Here is a 22,549-nt window from a genome sequence, read left to right as displayed (position 1 = left end):
CGTAAATTAAATATTAATTTCACACAAATCATAATAAATTGCACCGCAACGCTTGGTGGACAGAGTAAACATGAACATGAACACACAATCACATAAAACATAGAGAGAGACACACGCAAACCAATAATCGAATAAACGAAGTTTGTACACGAATGTACATAAACCACATGGACCGTGTGTGGCAGGGGCACTGGGGAGGGCGCGACTTGCATTAATGAGTGAACGCGCCTAAAAAGCTGCTAATAAATATGAATGGTTTAGGAAGAAGCTCACAAGGTGAGTCGTATTTAGTTCTGTTGTTATAGAGCTAGAGCAGAAGTAATGTTAAAAACGTGAAAATTATTTTACGATGAAGTAAGAGAACAGAAGCAATGGCCCTGAAATGAACAAACCACAAAGCATTTCTCAGCGATATATTCCTAAGCCGTTTCGCTATAAGAAAATCAGCTGCTTGAGTTTCTAGTGATACTGACGTGACAAAAAGCTCATTTTAAGCCCCTTTGATGAGTTCGAAGCGTGTGTGTATTCTTTGTTTAGCAGGCCGTACTTAAAAGCACGATTTCCCATGGCACTATGAGTATGATAACTGCCAATTTAATTTTTTTTTAAATTGCTAAAAGAAATAACTAAAACTGAGCAATCGTTTGGTCTTTAATAGAAAATAACTTATAGCTTCCCTTATTGAAAATTTATTCAAATAAGTTGCCTTTGCTACTCGCTTTTCAGTCAGTACAAGTTAGAAAGCACAAAGGAAGAAGGCAAAAAAAAAACAATAAAAAAAACCAAAGAACTCTAAAACATGCAAATGCTTTGAAAAAATCCTTCCGGTTGCAAAGTGAAAACACCTGTAAAAAATCGTTTCCAATTCAGTTGTGAACGTGCTAACGAAATGAAATCTTATGTCGCTCGTCCCACTAAGTATGCCTTTTGGAGTTGAAGGTGCGCTAAGAAAGGCATGTGCTCGAATGTATGAAGGTATTTTTTGCTGCGGCGCTCAAATAAGTGATGCTAGCACAGTGCAGTAAAAGCGACAGCAGATATAGATGAGGATTATAACTTCCTTAAAGGTGAATGTAAGTATGTAAATATGTAAGTATGAACGAAAAACGAAGTCAGGGAAAAAATATAGCAAAAAAGTTTAGAAAGTTTTGCATTTTCGTTTTTAATTGTATAGGCATGCACTTACGTTTGTAGGTCACTTGGAGTATCACTGACATAGACAAATTCTGTATGTGAAATATTTTTGGTTTGGATAGGCCAACAGTTTTCTCCGATTTTAACCTGGATCCGGATGGAATCATAGCAATCATGCTACAACGAACAAGTATCACGATAACTCTCTCCCTAACGACTATCTATAGGGCGAGTCTGCTTCTTAGCTATATTCCAAAGCCATGGAGGCAGGTAAAAGTGGTATTCTTTCCTAATGCGACGCCTTACTCCTGAGGACTTCGGTAAGGCCCCACATGCTTACCGCAAAGGTAGGTCGGTTGAAACAGCCCCGCATGAGGTAGTTGGGAGTATAGGGCAAGAGTTAAACCACTCTCAGGATTAACAACATGTTGAGTACCAGAAGCATCAATGGCGCCTTTGGAACAACACGAACTAAGAAAAATAGCCACATGAGGTACCCCTCAAGGGGGGCTGTATTATCTTTCCTGTTGTGGAACTACATGCTAAACGAATTCCTGCTCTACATATCGAAACCCAATAAGGTCGTTGCATACGTGGATGACTTAGTCACCTTGGGCATGGGGAAATTCGTCTTGACGGTCTTCCATATTCTGCAATCTGCAAGTAACGATCTAGCAGGGTGGGCAGAATGAAACGGTCGAGGGGTTAATCCTACCAAAACCGATATAATATTTTTCGCGAAGCGATATAAAGTAGACAAATCTCGAACTACGTCCCTTAATGGAGCACAAGTCTTAAATTGGTCAAAGAGGCAAAGTTTTTGGGGGTCATTCTCGACTCTAAGCTTTCCTGGAAAAGGAACACTTAAGACACCAAATCCTATCTAATGAACCTGCAAAAGGTGCAACCGCAAGAACGCCTAAGCACAACAAAGGGCGATTTACTCAACGCCTTAGCTGGCGCTAGAGATACTCCTGGGCATTCCACTTATACGTTAAAAGTACCGCTGCTAAAAGCGCTCTACGACTCAGGGCAATGATCACGCCACAATCCTCGGCAGAGTGGGCGTTAAGTACATCAGCTGTGACTATCAGGTCGCGGAAACTGACTTCAATCGAGACTTTAATTTCTATTTTGCCAACAGAAGTGACTGGGAATTTAATAAATACCCATTTTCACGGACGGTTCAAAAAAAGACGTCGAAACAGGATCGGATGTCTTCTCTAAGGAGGTATCTCTGAGAGAGTCTTATAGACTCCCAGATTACTGCAGTAGTTTTAAGGCTTATATATGTGCAATCGACATGGCATCAAAGCTTGTGAGCACGATCGACCTAGCTCCATCTAAATTTGTCTTCGTTGTTGAAAGTCAATCTTCCATCAAAGCCTTAGTGTCGACGTACATTATGGTATGCCGAAGAATGAAATGAAATGGAACAGAGATTGGACTTGGGGAGGCGATCCATATCGTAAAACCTCCCCTGCGATTGCTATCTTCAGAAGTTGAACGAATGACCAGGGCATCCACCAGGGTCCCGTATAACGATTTCTGCAGAAGCTGCAGACATAAGGAGGAGATAGAATCCGTCCTGCACTTTATTTTCGAGTGTTCAGAACTCCGAGCATAACGCCTTAAATTTCTTGGGGACCCTTTCTACGGGAGCCTGGATACCTTGGGGAAACCTCCATTGGGGGCCTGCTAGACACCCTGGCGTAACACCCTGGATAACGCAAACGCTATAGAAATGAGGAATCGACACAAAGTAAAAACAACAACGATAATTAATCGATAAAATATTCAATAAATATATCGATTAATGTAACTATTTAAAACGATATCTGAAACGATTGTACATAACGATGCCCAAAAATGTTTTGATAAGAGTATCGATAACAATACCAATATCGATAACGATAACAGAATCGATACCGACAACAAAGAAAGAAGCAATGAGTACTGCATCAATACGACTATAATCAGACTATACCTTCGCAGTATGGCCTCTAACAATCAGAGAACCGCGGCCTGTTAGGTCTGTAGCTACAGGAAGAATTATTGACTCAACTTGAAATATGTCCACAAATGTATGTACCGACTTAGGTATGTACATACATACCCAAAAAGCGAGCAGGGAAAGTAATTTTATTATAAATGGATTTAGCTGAATTCCCTTTCTTTCTAATTGCTCAACTAAAACTTGAAGACCTTGAAAAACATGTTGAAATATGTATGTATGCATGGGTATATGCGCAAACAAGGATACACGCATATCAACGGACATACATATGTATGAATGGGTAAGTATAGTCAACTAGGCTTGTATGTATCTCTTTCTATGACCTAAAATTCCAGCTATGCCAAAACTGTTCTCGTAAAAACATAAGTACATATAGATACATATATTTATGTATATACGTATACACGTTCCACAAAACAAATATTTAATACAGCTTATATTAGCAGCTTTCTCCATACTTTACGCACAATGTTGACGACAAGAACGGCTCCTATTATTGAGTATATAATTTCCGCCTGATTTTCACTTGGCAGCGCAACAAAGGCAGTAAGGAAGTAAGCATAAAGGAAGCAAAAGAGAATCGCTAAAAAAGCGTACCAAAATAATACTAACTCACAAACAAATACACTCTTATTTGTCTACTGCAGAAGAAGAAAAACACGCCCATAAAAGAGTAAAGCAAAGCGAAGAAATTGTTGTGGACGCATCATTGAAGTTAAGTACCATCTAATAAAATAAAATTAACAGTAACTTGTTGGCGGAAGAACGTAAAGAAGAAGGCAAAACAGGGCTAAAAGGAAAATTCACGAAGCAGCTAACATGAGGATATATCTACAAAATAAATATATAGATTTGTACAAATATATATTTATGTACATGTACATACATTGTAAGTATTTATTTGCAAATGGATCTCTACTCATTTTTTATATGTAAATATTTTTGAAGTACTAAATATGCAGATTTTACTTTGGAACGATTTTACGTAAAGGCACAACAACGCGTCACTAATAGTTCGCAAGCAAGTACAGCGGAGTCTACTATCTTGGCATGCGAGGTGAGTCTAAGGTGGGGCATGCCTTGGTGATATTTACTAAATAACCTGCTTCACTTTCAGCACTTCTCTTGTCAATGCGACAAGGACTCGCTGTGACTTGGTGCCTGGCGTCTTCATTGCCTTCATCCATGATGCCTGCCATCATGTACCCTTTTGCAGTGCCGCTACTGCGCTTTACCCCATCGCTCGTTGGCACTTATGTAAGTGACCTACGAATCTATCTCGGAATCCGAAATAATAGAAAATGTCTCGCACCATAACGAACTCTTTCTGATCTTCCCTGAAACATGAGGTGATCACACGACAATCGGTACGTCGGACTTTATGAGTGGCGTTATAGAGGTGTGCTCAGACGAAACTCTTGGGCTTACCGCATGTCAACAACGTGTACCCATCCACAGCATTGCCAACAAGGTCTGCACGTTGTGTGGTGGGTCGTGTAGCGGACTACAGAGCCGCTGTAAGCAGTTAAGACTGAGTATGTAGTACCGAAGATCCAACGGTATCCGAGGCAGTCCGTTCCCAAAGGGATTTTATGAAAAACTTCAGGCTGGTACTCGAAACGAGAGGACATCTTCCCACGGACTCCAAAGATGAGAGGAAATGGATTTAGGAAGAAATTTATGGTGTGATTAGTAACTTAAACTAAAAGTGTCTGCCTTTAGATTGGTGAAACTTCCGAAAGCGAAGGATTTGGTACGAAGAAAAACATTCTAAGAAATGTGCGCGTTTTAGACAACCGAAATCAAAACGTTGCGCTTAGCGGATCACACTACTAGCGGACTAAACGCGAGGCATATAAGTCAGATATAGGGAGCTGAGGAAGCGAGACGCATTTGCCGTAATAAGAAGAGAGAAGCCGAAATTCGAGAATGCGAAAATGCCCGAAAATTTTACCAGAGAGTTAGACGACTTGCAGTAGGTTTCAAGACCAGTTCAACTCCTGTAAGAATAACCATGGCGACCTAGAGACTGATATCCAGAGCGTAGTTAAATTAGACTAGATGGAGAAGGACTTGACTTCACTTGGCATTACCAATTGGCGTCTTTTGGCCGAAAAGAGAAACGAATGGCATACTTTTTTGAACTCGATCGAGTTCGCTTAAGTGGTTATAGCGACAAACAAGAAGAAGAAGAAGAAATACAGGGAGGAATAACCTAAAAGTCTTTAGATATCAAAGCATGTCTCCACTGAAATGTCTCTATATGTACATATACCTGCTCTGCACACAAATTCGACCGCATTTCAACTCTGTTTGATGCCGCAAAACGACTTGCTCCTAATTTGGTTTTGATCAATTATCATCAGTTTAAATTAGTTACTGTCTCACGAGCTCAAAAAATAAATACATTTATACCGAGGCTACATATTTACCTCTCTATTCGATATGCATACCTATTCATATATCCTGCTGTTGTTCCGACTAAAAATACTCAAAATGCAATTAAGGATAATCAACATTGAAATACGATTTTGAGTGCACTCTGCAATTTTGTATTGTGACAGATTTCACTTTGAGTTTTAAGTACCGAAGCAGAATGCAGTTCGATGCATTTTCGGTGTATAGTATGCTATACAGTATAAATTGGACAGATATTGCGGCTGGACTTGTTAGTATATTGTTTTTTTAGTATTTACAGATGCATTCTAAAATTAGTAAAATTAGCTAACCAAATACAATTAGCAATGCATGCGAGAAAATGAGCAGCGGGATGGTTGGGCAACGTTGCAGTAGTGAAGTAAACGCAGTGCGGTTCCAGATGTGGTGTGAATGACTAGTCAAACTAAAATTTGCCTTTTGCAAGAGCGGCAGTGGCTGTACGAAGTATTGTATATGTAAGTCACTTGTAATTATAAACAGAATTTACTTAAGTATGCATGTAACTATGTAAGTTGAAGAGAACTGCTGCTCCTCGAGCAGCTTATTATGCTCGAGTGGTCATAAAATTGCTAAGCGGCAGCATATTTGCATAAACATATGCTCATTCAAATCAACGACCAGCAGCAGCTGCCAGCCATGCCTACTCGAGCACTGCCAGCAACAACATACGCACACATGCACATAGTAAATTTTATGGTTTCAAAATTGGTTGAATATTATGGCCATAGTCGTCGATTAAAATTTCCGTATTTGTGTATATGTAGTTGTGGTTGCAACCTGTTCAATTTGAGTTGTTTTCGCTTTTTTTTTGTACTTGGTATTTGAAATGAAACTTTGTAATAAAGATAAAGGTGAAGATGAAGAAAGAAATGATGAAAGCGAATTGAAGATAAACAAAAGAAAATGAAAACAAACCAAATACATAATGTACAAAGAGAATATATAAGAATCGAAATTTAGTTATCGAGAGTTATAAATTCCGTATCATCGAAGTTTAGAGTTATCATAATGTATCGAGTTATTGAAACTGAAAATGCTTATTGAGTTATCGAAACTTAGCGAGGCGTAGAAACTTAGTTGTCAAAGTGTACCGATAGTTATCGAGTTATACAACTTTAGCGGATTATTGAAATTTATCAAGCTAATGATATTTTATTTTATATGATATTTATTGAATAATCAATATTTATAAAGTGATTAAAATTTTTAGACTTATCGAAGGCTATCCAGAGAACGAAATTTATGGAGGTGTTGTAATGTATTAAGTTCATCAAATTATCGAGTTGTTTATATTTATTGATTTATCGAAATTTGTGGGTAGTTATCGACTTTTTTAAGTTATCGAAGTTTCTAGAATTACATGAATGAATGCAATTATCACTATTTTTCGATTTATTGACTTTAATCGAGTTACCAGAGTGTATCGAGTCATCGAAATTTGTCGACAGATATGGAAATTTATGGAGCTAAATCGAGTTATCGATATACATATTTATATCGAAATATGTAAATCATTAAGCCGTTGAAGTTTATCCCGTTTTGAAACGCGTGCTTATCTAAATTTATGGATAGTTATCGCTTTTTATAGAGTTATCAATTTTTATAGAGTTTTCGGAAATTAGTGCTTTTGAAATTCAATATCGACTAACTGAAATGTATCGAGTTATCTAAATTCATACAGTTTTTAAAATTTGTCGAGTTATCGCGAAAAAGAAAGACTTTGTCAAAAGAAATATACTGACTTTGAAGTGCTTTAAGCCAAATGCATTTTAAAGTAGTTAAAATCAAAAGCAGAGTCGGACAATCGACTTGCTGCTTGCACACAAATCAAGCTGAACATTTGAAAGCACATTTACATATCTGGTTCTAGGTGTGCTTGCTGTTGCTTGTTAGTCTCTAGAAGGTCCGGGTTCGAATCCCAACAGAGACAACATGTGAAAATGATAATAACATTTTTTTTTGTGTCTTGGAAATATGAAAAAGCATCTGTGAAGTGCACAAATCAAACGCAGAGTCGGACAATTGACTGCTTCCTTGGGCATCGCCATGTTAAGGTCAACAGTTCGTTCCAAGGAAGAAAGTCAGATCTTCAATTAGTTGTGTTGGGTAAAAAACTGGTTGAACATTAATATTTAGACTAGTTTCTTTCCGTACTGGGTTTCATAAATATTTGCATGGCGGATATTACGGATGCATAACGCACACGAGCATACAAGCATACACGCTGACATTGTCTGCTGCTGCTGCTGTCGCTGTTGTTGTTCTGGCTTGTGAATGCCTACTTGAGGCTGAATGCAGCTTGTTTGGATTTTAGTATGCACTCATGCCAACTAATGCTATGCACACAAGTTGTATGTATAAGGGTATGTGTGTGCTCCAACCTATGCATGGAAATCTGTATAATAATGCGACTTGAAAATATTGACTTTGTTTGGCAGCTATAAAATACCAATATCCGTACGACAGGGAATTTATGGCCAACAACGGCATAGTTAAATAAACTTACATCCATTTATAAGTAAGTGTATATGTACATATGTAAACGCCGCCTATAGCTGGGTGGTTAGAGGTGCTTACTAACACTTCGCAGCACCTGGGTTCGAACACTGGTCCGACCAATATCTAAATTAAAAAAAAAAAATTGTCCCACCTTGCCAGGCAATGGCAAACGTCAGAATGCATTTTTGCCACGAAAAAAAAGCTTCCCATAAAATGCATATTCCGTTCGAAAGCATCTTAAAACGATTGGTTCCTCAATCTGTGTAACAACAGCAAGACGCACACCACAAATTGGAGGGGAAGCGCGGCCAAATACATAGCAAAAGTGTATGCGCCGAAATATTATTATTATTAGATAGTTATTATTATTATGTATGTATGTATGTAGATACCTATGTACAGCTGCATTAAAATGTGTTTTTGCAACTCTCAGGCCAATACACATACATAAATAACCATAATGACTTAAATAATTGTCAAAATAATTCAAAAGACGTAAATACGAGTAGTTCACTAATTTTATAACACAAACATGAACATTAGGATGCATCACTTTCCATATACGAAAAAAAATAATAATAATTGGTGCTGTTTTCCCATGCGAATTATAAAATCTATTAAATTTTCAAATTTTCGTCAAAATATTTTAGAAAATTACTAAGATTTACATAAGCTGACCCTATTTGAAAATATCTTAAAATTCGAGTTTACTATAAATAAAATTAGTTTTCAAATATTTTGGTTTTTTCTAAAAAAAAATCACTTCAGATGATAGAAGAGTTTAAGATTTGAGAGTCTTCATGAAAATGTTTAACAATGTTATCAACGCACTATGGTTCAAATGCCTGTTTTAAAATTTTTTGTGAAAAATTGTGTTGCAAGTCTTAAAATATTTGGCCGTATTATGGTTGTTGACGTCGACGTCGATGTAATTTTTTTTAGCAAAAAAGAACCCTTGTAAGTCCAACTCCAGCTATGCTGAATAGAGTATTTTTGAGGAAAGTTGTTCTTCACAAAAATACTGTGGTCAGCGTAGCTCAAGTTGGACCTACGGTTACTATTTTTCGATGAAAAAGTTACATCGGCATCGACAACCATAATAGGGCCGATTATTTTATAATTCCGGTGGAAAAACCGCAATTTTTTTTTGGTGTGGTACCCTGTTTATGTCTTCAATATATTAGCTGGACATTTTGTATGCTCTCTTGTTAAGACAATAATTTGCTCTTGTTTGTTCTTTCTACAGCGGCTCCAGAGTCTACGAAAAGTTAGTGTAGTCTTTTCTAAGAACCGACGTGCCACCTGTATAGATTTGAGAAGTGTTTTCTCTATTTTACAAGTTTTCTCTGGACATCTGTTACTAGATGTCCGCCTTCCGCCTTCCGTCTAGTTCTTATACCTTTTCCTTTGATGCCTAATTTTTTGAATGCGTTCCAGTCTGACAATATCTCAAGCTCTTGGCATTCTCGTCTTTATGGGCTTTCTATTTAGCCAGAAATGAGAGGCGAGTGAAAAATTTCTTGAGTACCCGTTGTAACTGAAGTTTTCGTCGTGACGCCTGAGGGCCGAAAATTTTGCGACCACTAAGGTAATCACTGTAATTTTTAATTGAAAATTGCTTTATCGCTATTTGGAGTTTATACACGGAATTTGATGGACCTCAAAAAAAAAATCGGATCTAGTATGGGCTCTGGTAAATTTCGATCGCATTAATTGGATTTCTTAGAAAGCTTTTAAGTATGCAGCGTTTTAGCCCACTCAATTTTAGTGTCACATATTACAAGTTTGAAGTAGCTAGGACTTACCGTTGATTTTTGAATTTTCTTTTTTTGTTGACAGTGTTAGTCATTTTCTTCCATACGAAATATGTTCGATAATATGAAGAAAAAGAGCAACAGTTTCAACAAAAAAAAAAATAAAATCCAAAAATCAACCGTAAGTCCTAGCTACTTTAAACTGACTTTTTAAAGAAACCCCTAATAGGTTTAAAGGCAGCATCTGCAGCGTGTTATTACTGTTTCAATTAACAACTCAAATTTTGTTATGAAAAACCAAAAAAAAAAAACACTATATTTCTTCTTTAAAAAAATGTCCGTTAAAGTATTATATTCAGAAAAATTCTTACGTATTTAACTAGCCATCCGAAGCAGATTCCATTTAGTTTTGTTGGATTTCCTTTACCCAAAGTACCGGTTTATAACCTTTCCCTTTGAATCTACTACATTCCTACTGAAAATAAAGAGGGGACTTGGGGTACAGGCCAACTTGCGAGACGTATGCAGAGCTCATCCTTTTCTACTGGCGTTTCATAGAGTTGATCTTTAATCAACTTCTTCTATGTTGGGCTAATACTGTTGAACTTATGCGAATTAGTATGAAAATATGTGTTAGTATATTCATTCATTGTTTAGCCACTTCTTCGCATACTGAAACTGCAATATAATTCTCGCGATTTGCTCGCAAATGTCCTCCACGGTGGAGTACGAGCGAAGTGAAACCTTTCTTTGAACGGCATTACAATGAACTTGTCGGCCGAAATGTGTCTTTCGAGTTAATGTCAAGTGACAGCTTCAGAAATCTCGCATAAATACTAATACTTATTTGCCTGCTAGGGAAATAAATATTTCTCACAGAGTTTACTTTACCGCAAGAAATTATTTATAGGCTCGGAAAAATGAAAAACCTTCACGTCTTTTTTCGCTATCCTTTAAATATGTTTTAAAAAATTATAATAAATAATATTTTTGTGCTAATAACCACGCTCAGTCACGTACTTTCTTTAAAAAGCAAAAACCGCTGACCTTAATTTCAGAATACTTGTGAAAATTAATTATACAGCAACAGCAAAAAGTTTCTGTTTGCAGGCTCTTCAAGAATTCGAGGAAACTCCCCAATTGGGTGACAGCCTAAATAAAGCAAGATATAAACAATATGTATGCCCCACTTCTTTGGCCACCTTAAACAGGCGACGTCAGTATTCAAGTATTCAAAATCAAAGTGACGCCACTTTCTAGCTTTCAAACCCCGCATGCCCTCCACTAAAGTTAATTTGTATGTATTTGTAAATGTATTTTGTCTTTGCTTTTCTTTTCAATTAATCCTACACTTCAATATCTATCTTTGGTGTAGAAGCTTTGAATAATTGCAAACAAAAAAAAAATGCGTTTGCGCTAAAATTAAGCTTGGCCAGCATGAATAATTTCCCCCTCCAATTTAACGGCCTTTCGCTTTGCATTTTCAACACTAAAAAAAAAAAAAAAATAATTTGCTTGAAAAATTAGGTTAAGCAATTATTTATTTACGTACACACATACATACATACATATCTACGATGCAAGCATAATCTCAGCGCGAAGTGCAGAGCGTACACAGAGCTACAATGACGCCTTCATTTATTATGAAGAACATGTACATATGTATATATCTATGCATGTGTATGCATATAAAGCTGCCAGCTTGTCTCTGTCTGCATTTGTTTTTGTGTCATATCCGAAAAATTATTTAAGCCTTATATTTACCAATCGAAATAAGCCAAGTAAAGCAAAAACCAAAAAAAAAAAATTTCATGAAAACGCCAGCGCTGTAAATTTTCGCTCCGTATAACCACTTCAGCATCTAAGCTGCCGAATGACCAATGGCAATTCAACGCAATTCATTACTGACCCAATGACCGCGCTTTACCCACTGCCACAGCCAGTCGTCGCCCAGCCCAAACTGTCGGTGGGATTAGACCGAAATGAAGTTCGGTGCGGTTTTCCGCATTGCGGTTTTACTTTGCTGTTTGGAAATTTATCGTTGCGCTTAATTGGCGAAAGTGGAGCAGAGACATATTTGTGTTGGCTTTTTTTTTGCAAAATTTAATTAAAAGCAATAATATATATGAGGATAAATATTATAATTTTATTTCACGGCAGTGTTGTTTGCCAAATATTAAGTGTGATTGGGCCAATAAAAATAAACAGCCATCAAGGTAGGTAGGAGAAAGCATTTTTTCCCTTGCCTGGAATGATTTCTGCTTGCTCTCTTTTCTAACGAGCGATCGCTTAAGAATAGATTTAATAATAATAATATTATAGTTAAAAAAACTAAAAACACGCTTTTATTACAACAAGAACTAAAAAGTATAAAATAATTTGTAGATATAGCGATTCCGTTTAAGAAGAATAGGAAGTTCCCTAACCTGATTTAATTTAACTGTTTTAAGTTAGCTAAAAATATGATTAAAGTGATTGATCCGTAGTTATAGTCAAAATAAAGTGCACTGTAAAGTTAGTTGCAGCTTTTTGGCATAACTTTCAATGGGGTGTCTGTAAAAAAACTGCAACAAACTTTACAGTGCACTTTATTTTGACTATAACTACGGATCAATCACTTTAATCATATTTTTAGCTAACTTAAAACAGTTAAATTAAATCAGGTTAGGGAACTTCCTATTCTTCTTAAACGGAATCGCTATATCTACAAATTATTTTATACTTTTTAGTTCTTTTTGTAATAAAAGCGTGTTTTTAGTTTTTTTAACTATAATATTATTTTCTACTTTTTAGTCTTTTGAAATCTTGCAGTTAATATTATACTAAATTTGACTTAACAAACAAAATTTTCAATATATTTCAATTTAAATAGATAATACACCTATTCTGAATATAAACCAAATTTGAGCACAGATGCCGAATTTTTAATTATATAGACTCACGCGCCACATAACTGCCAAAATTTTTTGTGTAGTTATTTCTTTTCATGTAAGCAATATGCATTCTAAATGTGAACTTAATCGGATCATAAATACGGGTTTTCCAAATATCTCGACTCCTGCGCCACCTGTCGGCAAAATTTTTTGTGGATTTATTTATTTTCATATAAGTCATATATGTTCTAAATATGAACCACATCAGACTATAAATGCGGGTTTACAGATATCTCGACTCCTGCGCCACCTATCGGCAAAATTTTTTTTCGGATTTATTTCTTTTCATATACGTAATAAATGTTCTAAATACGAACTAAATCAGACCATAAATGCGGGTTTTACAAATATCTCGACTCCTGCGCCACCTAGCGGATTAAAACATCTTTTAAATTGTATTGTCCTCGAGTTCTGAGCTAAGTTTGAAGTTTCAAGTCTGTAGCTCATCGGGAAGTTTGTTAAATATTGACTGCAAAGTTCCAGGACATACATACATACATACATACATACATACAAGTGAAGTTAAATAAAAGCTTGTAAAATCGCTTAGTATTGGCAGATGCTCCCGTGTATGTAGTGTTTATGAGAAGTTACTTGCATATAACGAAAAGGACAGGCATTGTATTGATGATGAACAGGGCCGATAAAAAATTTGCAAAACTGTTAGTAATTATACTCATCAACTCTGTGCTAAATGTTTGATGTAAAAATCGGATCATTTCGGTGCGGGATGCTGGGATCACCTTCGTTAAGCTGCTCTACTTCTAAGCTACTCTACTTCTCAGGTTAAACTACCACACGTACATATAACTAAAGTATAGAGTGGCAATGAGGTCATCAAATCTATATACCTACGTCAGCACTTCGGGCAAAAAAATATCTTTATGGGCAACATGCAAAGCTATTGGCCGACTGTTTTTCTCCCATCAAGTTATTGAAATTTATCAAGTTATCGATATTTATTAAATTATCATTACTTATAGAGTTATCGATTCTTTGAACTTATCGAATTATCGATATTTATTAATTAACTGAAAATTGTGGATTCATCGAAACGAAGTTTTTGTAATTTTCAAAATATATCGAGTTATCGAAATTTCAAGGTTGTATAAGTTTATCGAGTTATCGCTCCTTATCCAATTATGTCATGCCACCAGAAAAATTGGTCGATAGCTATTGAAAAATATGTAGCTAAAAAAATTAACCGAGTTATCAAAATTTATAGAGGTATCCAAAGTTTATCGAGTTATCGATTTATATCGAGATATATACATTTTGGAGTTGTCCAAATTTCTCAAGCCCTTGAAACACACAGTTATCGAAATTTATCGAAATTAGTCGAGATATCGAATCCATTGAATTATCGATATGTATCAAAGTATCGAAAATGTAGAATGTATCGGGTATATTCCCAGTCCTGCCAAAGTGCTCCAAAGAAAGATATGAAAAAATTGAGCCTCGTTTTAGTTCCAAAGCAGGGGATTTTCCGGAAGGTAATTTAGTACATTATAAGTAAAACAATGCGCCGAGTTAGGAAACCGCTCCAAGGGTCTTAAAAAACTATAAGAACGGTCGAATTTTGACAATAACTGACACTCTTAGTGTAGATATAAAAGCACTGAAAGGCAAATAACAGCGAATTCACTAAAAAAAATATCAAGCAAATGTGATTTTAGACCACTTATCGACTGCTGAGTGGAAGATCGACCTATCTCGGCAGCCAGTTCGAAAACGCTCTATCCCAAAAAACGTTTCATGAACGCCCTATTTCAGAATTCTATTGAAAAACACCCTATCTCAAAATGTGGGTGAAGAACGCCCTAACTTACTTCAAAATATATATAAAATGTGCTGAGACAGGGTGAATCGACAGCACAGACAGGGCATTTTTGAAACGAATTCTGAAATGGGCGTTTTTGAAAAGTTTTTTAGATCGGGCATTTTCGAACTGGCTGCCGAGATAGGTCTATGTTCCACTCAGCGGTCGATATGCTTTGATTATTTACATACATAGACCGAGTTCAAATAAGAGAGCATTTCTTTCGCTAACCTTTTTTTAAATTTTCATAAAAAAGTTTCGTGTGCGCCCTTGAATGGCCAGGTTAATCTGAGCTTCATTTCAGGCAGCAGGTAATTAACATTAAATTTGCAGCGGTCATCTAATGGCAAACTATTTTCAAACTTACATAAAACACTTACATATATAAGAAGATAGATATGTGTGTGTACTATAAAAACTTACATTTCCTCTCTTCATGCTCACCACCTTCACAGGATGGATGACCTTTACTTCTCAGCAAAAAATTAATTATTTAATATTTCTATCTTAGATGACACTTAAGCGACTTTAACCCAAATCTCTTGCCATGCTTGCATTTGAAAATGTCAGTCAAAGCCAACAAAATAAGTACCACATAAAATGCTAGTCATCAAAAGCTGCTGCATAAATTCGATTTCCGTCAACATCTTCAGCCGCTTTGTTTTGCCATCCAAGCAGCTTACCCACACTAAAAGCCACTCAACTCCGCTGCACTCACTCACTCACTCAGCTCACTCACCTCAACCCATGTATTCCTTCGTATCTTTTGACACAATGCAAATTCTCGTATTGAATTAAAAATTGAAGAGACTTTTAAAGCAAATCTTATAAGTTGTAGAACTTGAGTTGCACTTGGTGGCGCTTGAGTGCACTTCAGGGTAATTTACGTGTGGCGGCGCCGCACAGAGCGTACACAGCACAAAAGCGAGACACTTAACAAGCGGAAAGGAAGAAGGCATGGCACGTTCAAGCAAAGAAAATAAAGATGGAAAATTTGTGGTGGCTCACTGTTGGAGGTGAAAAGGGCAGCCGAATGCGTATGCGGCGGTAGATATGTATAGGTATATGTTGTTGGGCAATAAAAGGTGCCTAGACAATGAGTGCTACAGCAACGACACCCTTGTATAATAAACACTGGTAGTGCATGATTTTTTTTTTTTTTTTTTTAATTTCTTGTTTTGTTATTTTACATGCGATGCAGCTATAAAGTAAGGGAGCAACAAGTGCGAAGGAAAAGTGTAAGAAAAAATCACAAAATGTCACGCCAAAGCAAGCTGTCGCTTTTGTGAGATGGGGGGAAAAAGTTTATACAACTACAAAAATTGCAATTTCGGTTTGTCACTTAGAGACACCACGAATGAGTTGCGTATGTTTTACTTAAGCTGAAGTGGTTGCATCTATTCGGTCGGTTGGCGCGCACTTGCCGTTGGTCGTGTCAACTTTTAGGCGCATGACTGCATCAAAATGCAACTTTTGCAATTTAGCTATACTTGTATGTGTGACTTTGCGCCACATACTTAGGAAGAGCTGATATTTTTACTTGCCATTAAAAAAGTTTTCCATTTGGTTCTATACGCAACTTTCGCAAGTATGTGAATGCATTTATGAGTTGGCTTCCGTATGCCGGCAATGCGCAACGACTTGGCATTTGAGTCATCTGTGTGCAAATCTGATGATGGAGTGACACGCGTCACAATGCAATGCCATGCAACATTGCACTTATAATGGATGGCATTTGCATTAGTTTGCTTGAAATACAAGTGGTGTAGAATTACGAATTTGCAAGTAAGAAGAAATGACTCACAATGAGTAAAATTTGTTAGACAATCAGCTGGGCAAGTCAGTCATCAAACGCTTTTTCAACTCTTCGGTGCCCCTTTGGTGAACGATTACTCATCCCTCGGGATGTCTGAGAGACTAGGCGAACTAATTCGAAGTATGAAGGTTAGCTTTTTCTCTACTTACATTTCTTCAAGTTAAGCTGGTTGGTGGAACAAGATCAGTTCAACAGGTATAAGCTCTGTGAAAGAGTCGGTGAGGGCATGTGATGATGCAGCTTGCAGTGTACCACAAGTGGATATAGTTTGGCGATAGTGAGCCCTAGGCAAAGTTGGCTTTCGCGAAAGCAGCTGTGCAATTGAATGCATTACATTGATAAGTGGGACAAGCATCTACTCAGTAAGCCTAGCGCCAACCCTGGACTTGGGGTCACTCGCAGTGGAGTCTAAATGAGTCGGAGGCTCGTCAGTCCGGGAGCTATGCAGCCACTGTGATATTTCTCAAAAATACGTAAATATGACTTGTCTTAAAAAAGTAAAAGGTGGTTTCAATGAGGAAATAAACTTTATCTACCTGTGTGGTACTCTTGGAAAGTAAAATCCTCAAGGTCCTGCTTCCACGGCGTGTTNCGGCATAGCTGCAGGAAATTAAGTCCATACGTCGCACGATAGACCAGGTTGACAAGCATATTCACTTCAACTTTGCTTGAAAATGCTTCACCAAAGGAAGATCTCATCCACTAGGAGCGTGGAAAATCTAGAATCACAGCTTTCACATGACCTCTTCCCGCAAAGCTGATACGAGAAAAGTAACTGTTTTCGGGAACATGTAGCTCTAAAACTCCAAATGGGGCGTAGGCCTGCGTAATTGTTCTGCATGCAAGGATTATCTAACGTAGAAATTATCATGTTGGAGACCTTTGGAAAGCTAAATGTGTCTGAAAACACAGCCTAATCTAACTATTATGGCCACAGCTTTAACTCCCAGAGGTGCTGAGTCATTCTTTAGGTAACACTGTAGGGAAAATCTCAAGTTTTGAAATTACAAAATCAACAACGTCGAAACACGTAAACTTAATATTGGGTCGTAGATAATGGATCTCTATACCATTTCTCCAGATCATTTAATTTTCCTAAGACATTTTCAAGTTAATGAAAAAGAAATCAGACTAGCAACGACAAAATTAAAAAGAAATCAAATCTTTTGTGACTTTTTTCCAATTGTATTGACGCCTTTTCTTTTGCCAAAACATCAAGCAAACATGTTTTGAATGGTCAAATGAAATATTGCAGTAATTTTTTTTTGTGAAGTAGGAGCAGGAAATAATGTTACTCATACGCCATATCGTACTTAGGTACTTGTATGTATTATTTTTCATGTTAAAGTATGAAATTTTTTCTTTCGCAATGCAAACTTAAAATGAAAATATCTTTGGAAAATGGCCAGATTTAGCAAACCGGCAAACAGATTTGTAATCTACGTGCGTTTTTTGGGTCATTTTAGCGTTCATCGAGTGCAATCGGTATAAGAATATGTCGGTGGCATAAAATAATAAGCCCTTGCCAAGCTAAGAGCTTATTGGGCGGACTAACCTGAAAACATCCAAGCTTCTTATTAACCTCCCAAAAGAGAATGTACGAACTATTAGAGGCATATTTTCAGGACAAAGAAGATTGAGAAGCTATTTGAACGAGCTAAGAATTTGGTAAAATGGCCTCTTGCGCTTATTCAACTGAGCAAAAGAAACTCCATTGCTCCCTATTTTTGAGTCTGATGCCATTGCAAGAATATGTGTTTAGGTTTCCTGTAGATAAAAAGCGAACATATGTAGTATACTCTGCCTGATCTAAAAATCTTTTACGTTTTCTGAATTAGGTAGTATAAATAGAAGGCGTCAATATAGCGTTTTAGGTGCATAAGGCTGTAATTCTCGACTTTGGTGGAGTTTTTTGGCCCGACACTGTCTGATGGGGATGCATGCGATGACACTAAAAATCAGACCTCATCGTCACTGTCGTAGCTGAAGTCGGAACATCTCGGCTCACCCTTCCCAAGCGTACTCATATATGGGGATGATATATGTTTTGGGTTAACAGTTATCGGTAAAAAAATATATTAACAGCACATAGGTCAAATTAGTTACGCTCTAAATTGGCTACAGTAACCACTAAAATCCAACATAACTGATACACATTAGCGCACTATCTATTCAGAGCCAAGTCTTGAGAGTCACACTTACTGTTAAGCTAAACTGGTCATTGAAAAGAAGAAACCGGCAAATTGATTTTACTAGAAGTTTTTTCATGACGGAAATACACGCGGATATTAAACATTTCCTGCAGAGGGGCGACCACTGTTTCTTGGAGATCGAGGAACTACGGATTGGTGGTATGCACCTCTAAACACTGAGCCATAACGGCGGCTCATTGTGACATACATACAAATATTTGCCACAAGGTGAAAGGTAAGAATCGGATTCCACTGATGTGCAAGGTTATGATGCACCCGAAAACGGTCCTTTGGCGGACCGCACGGTACCTTTTTATTTTTTTACACCCATAAATATATTATATATAGATATTAAAGAAAAATTAATATGGTGGTCTTTATTATAGCAACAGAAGCCAAATAAACAATTTTTAAAATTTTTGTCTGTCTGTCTGCCCGTTGTACGTTTGTCTTCATGTTTGTACGCGCTTCGCTCGACAAATAATGCTTGAAAGCAATTGGAGTTTTCAGCGATGCATTGCTAAAGGTCCAACTTAAAATATAGAAAAATCATAATGAGAGAGTTGCCACCTGTATGAAAATTGCAATTTAAGTACGTTGCTAAGATAAAATAACTATTGCAATATGGCCGTCAAAAGAAAGAAGTTTAAGAAGGCTTACAGTCGAAAATATTTTTAGGGAAGGTTGCCACCTATTTGAAAATTATAACTTAGTTCAATAAATAAGATAAGTTAAATATTGCAATACGGGTATCAAACTAAAGAGATTTTATAAAGTTTACTGCCAAAAATATTTTTGATGAGGGTTGCCAACTGTTTGAAAATTTTTAGCAAATTTTTAAATTGATAAAATTAAATAAATATTACAACGCGGGTATCAAACAAATGAGGTTTAAATAAATTTACTGTCGAAAATATTTTTGTAGCTGATAGCCACCTATTTAAAAAATTGTATGCAATCAAATTGATAATATAAGGTCAATACTGAATTAATATACCTTTGAAGAACGCACACTTTATGTAGAATCGAGTTATAAGATTATAAATTAAATTTCCAGGATTAAATACCTTTGAAAATATTTTAGCGAACACCCTTATTCATAAAAAACAAAGTATGTTTCATAAATCGAAAATTTGTTTTAAAATATCACTTCAAAAAGCTTTTCAAATGTACATACTTTATTTTTTAGCAACACAAAAATATGTTTAAGGCGCAGTGAAGCACGCCGGGTATTTGCTAGTTTTCTTATGCAAAATCAAAGTAACCAAATATTTTCCAGTACTCACCTCTAGCAGTTAAATTCACATATATCCATAGAAAAATCCATGAGTATTTTGTGGCTGTGAATGTTGTTGGTGTTGTGCTGGCGATCAGTGTTGTCAATGTGGTTAAAAATAGGCGCAGTGTAGTTGCGGCATAAAAGGCCGACAGTCGTATGGCAGGCGATGCAGCGTCGAAGGCTGCCGCTGCTGTTGGTGAATAAGATGTTGATGACATTGCTGATTTAGCTGTTGTGCATGTGTTTATTGTCGCCATTTTATTGCTACTTCTTGAGTGATGTTGCACACCAGTTGTATTGCCATTGCAACAGCTGCTATTGCTGCGTTCATGACAATCGACGACGACGACGACGACGTGGTGCTTTGGAAGTGTTTTGGTAGCTGGCAATTTATGTGCGTGCGTTCCGGTTGTGTATGGCATTGGTGATGATATTGCTGCTATTGTTGACACGTCGACAAGCGTGTCATGCTGTGTTGTTGCTGCGGTTGTTGGTGTGCAAGTTGTTGCTGGTTGTGCGTGTGAGACAATTGCACTTTTATGAGTTTCGTGTGCATTAAATGCGACTACTGTTGCGGATTTAGCGGTTGTATGTACTACGGCTAGTTGCTCGCCAAATGTCGCTATTGTGTTGTGATTGCGTTCTTCTTCGTCTTCCTCTTCTTTTTCTTCATGTAGCTGTCTCTTTCTGTGCGCTTTTCTTTTTCGACGCCGTCGCAAGCGTCTTTTTTTGCGTTTGCACAGTCTTTCAATTGATTGCGGTCTTCTACGATAGCTGCCATTTGTTTCATTAGTATTGCTTCTGATTATGTAACTGTTGAACTTTTCGCTCCAGTCGCAACTGGCGTATCTGCTTCTGCTGTTTCCGCTGCTTTTGCTGTACCTAAACGGCTTTAAGTCCGCCTGCAATTCATATTCCCTAACTGCGGCGCTTTGACTTTCACTACTCCTACAACGTGGCGCTGGTGCCAAAGCTATACTGCCACAACGTCTTAAGCTGACTTCACTCTTGCTGTAATTGACACCACAATATCGCTTGATTTCACGACTATCTTCCTGGCCTACGGAGCTGAGTTGATTTAATGAAGTGCATCTATAGCTTATTGCTTGTTCGCGTGCGCTTTCTTTAACTTGCAAGCTTTGTAAGCTTTTTATACTGTGAAAGCTATCGAATCGCCTGTTACCATTAAAGCTTTTACTTTGCGGAATCAGCAGCATTTGCCAGTAGGCGCTTAGCGCTTGACACTTGCGTGCATTTGACGTAGGCGTGGTTGCTTTAAAGCTGAGCTTGTTGCTTTTTCTTCGAGTTTTGCGTAAAAAATGCAAATAAGTGGTATTGCGTTTGTCACTGCCATTTATAGTTGCAGCGTAGTTGCACTTTTGCCTTTGTGAGCTCACTTTAGCTACGTTTGTTTCTGCGTCATGGCGACTGTGTTCGTCTTCGTCGTCGATTGGAACCATTTTCGCGCATTTGCGTTTACTTTTCACTGCTTTTCGTAAAAAGCTTTAACCTCAAGTTAAAGTGTTTAACAGAGCTTTCACTCCTCAGTTAAGCGGCAGTGCTTTAAAGTGCTTTCAAAATGTAGTGTCACTCACAAATTATGCTCTAAAGCTTTATACAGCCTTATCTGCGCTAGGCTTTTCAGCCATTTGGAAAGTACTTTTCTAGTTTTTCTCTTTTTTAAAATATTTTCTTAAATTTTCTACGTAATATGGCGAGTTTCGTATTCTCTTTTGAACTACTCTGCATTCAGCCGTTGTTTTCAAATTTTTTTGTCAGTTTTGCATACTTAGATTTAGCTTTTAATTTTGTCATTTATTTTTTAAGTTTCTTGTTTTAGCTTTAGTTACAACCCAAGAGTTTTATGCTGCCCCTCTAACTTCCACTGGCTTCAGTTGGTTTATTTCTGTTTATTTTCAATTTATTTATAACTAATTTGTATAACTAATTTGTGCTGTTGCGTGTTAGGGCTATTTTTTTTTATTATTAGCCGTTAAATTATCATCAATCTTTCACTTGACCTTCACTATCGAATATGATTTGACGAATATTTACGATGTGCTTAAGTATTACTTACTTTCTATTTTTCTTTGAGGATCATTATTTGTGTAGTTATTGATTAATTATGGCAGTGATCTGTACCATGATGAACTGCAATGGGCGTCAACTGTAAAGCAAAAGAAAATACTGAAATTAGTTTGGTTTTCTTTCGTGACACTATTGGTTACATAGATAAGATCACTTAAAGATTCACAATGCAATTAATAGGATACCGCTGACTAAGATACCACAAAAGTCTTTCGTGAGACAAATGAAATACAGATAGCAAAATAGTTCCAAAGACTTTTGTTATTCTAGTGCAAAAGTCTTAAAGTATGCTCACATATAAATATAATCTCAATCAAAGCTCGTTTTTAATCACCCCACGAATTTTGTATGGCTAATCTCTTTTTATAATTACAGATTAAGGAGTTAAGCTCGAAAATGAGGATAATCTACTTACATACATGTAACCTAGTATGAACAAAGCTCTCCCATTCTCCGCTCGTAGTGAGAAGTTATTTTGAGAGAAATCACTGTATGTATGTACATTAGGGTAGTCCAAAAATGCGTGAGAAGAATTACAGTCGGAATTATTGTGCTCTCACCTGGGGGATTGATCTATAC

At 36.9% G+C, this 22,549-nt stretch overlaps 1 protein-coding gene across 1 annotated transcript in view; it reads right to left on the bottom strand.

Moving 5' to 3' along the window:
- The window catches only part of LOC108361814 (uncharacterized), a 140,681-nt gene that overhangs the window by 22,869 nt on the left and 95,263 nt on the right, over positions 1–22,549 (bottom strand). Inside the window, exon 2 of the mRNA XM_017614580.1 lies at positions 19,890–22,049. Coding sequence (XP_017470069.1) covers positions 19,890–21,342 — 1,453 coding nt within the window. The 5' untranslated portion in view covers positions 21,343–22,049. The remainder of the gene's footprint in view (positions 1–19,889; positions 22,050–22,549) is intronic.

The sequence above is a fragment of the Rhagoletis zephyria genome, unplaced genomic scaffold, assembly GCF_001687245.7.
Source record: "Rhagoletis zephyria isolate East Lansing unplaced genomic scaffold, Rhagoletis_zephyria_1.1 Rzeph_scaffold_00855, whole genome shotgun sequence".
Classification (NCBI taxonomy): Eukaryota; Metazoa; Arthropoda; class Insecta; order Diptera; family Tephritidae; genus Rhagoletis; species Rhagoletis zephyria.
Note: the sequence above shows the minus strand (reverse complement) of the source record. Positions and strands in the feature narration are given on the sequence as shown.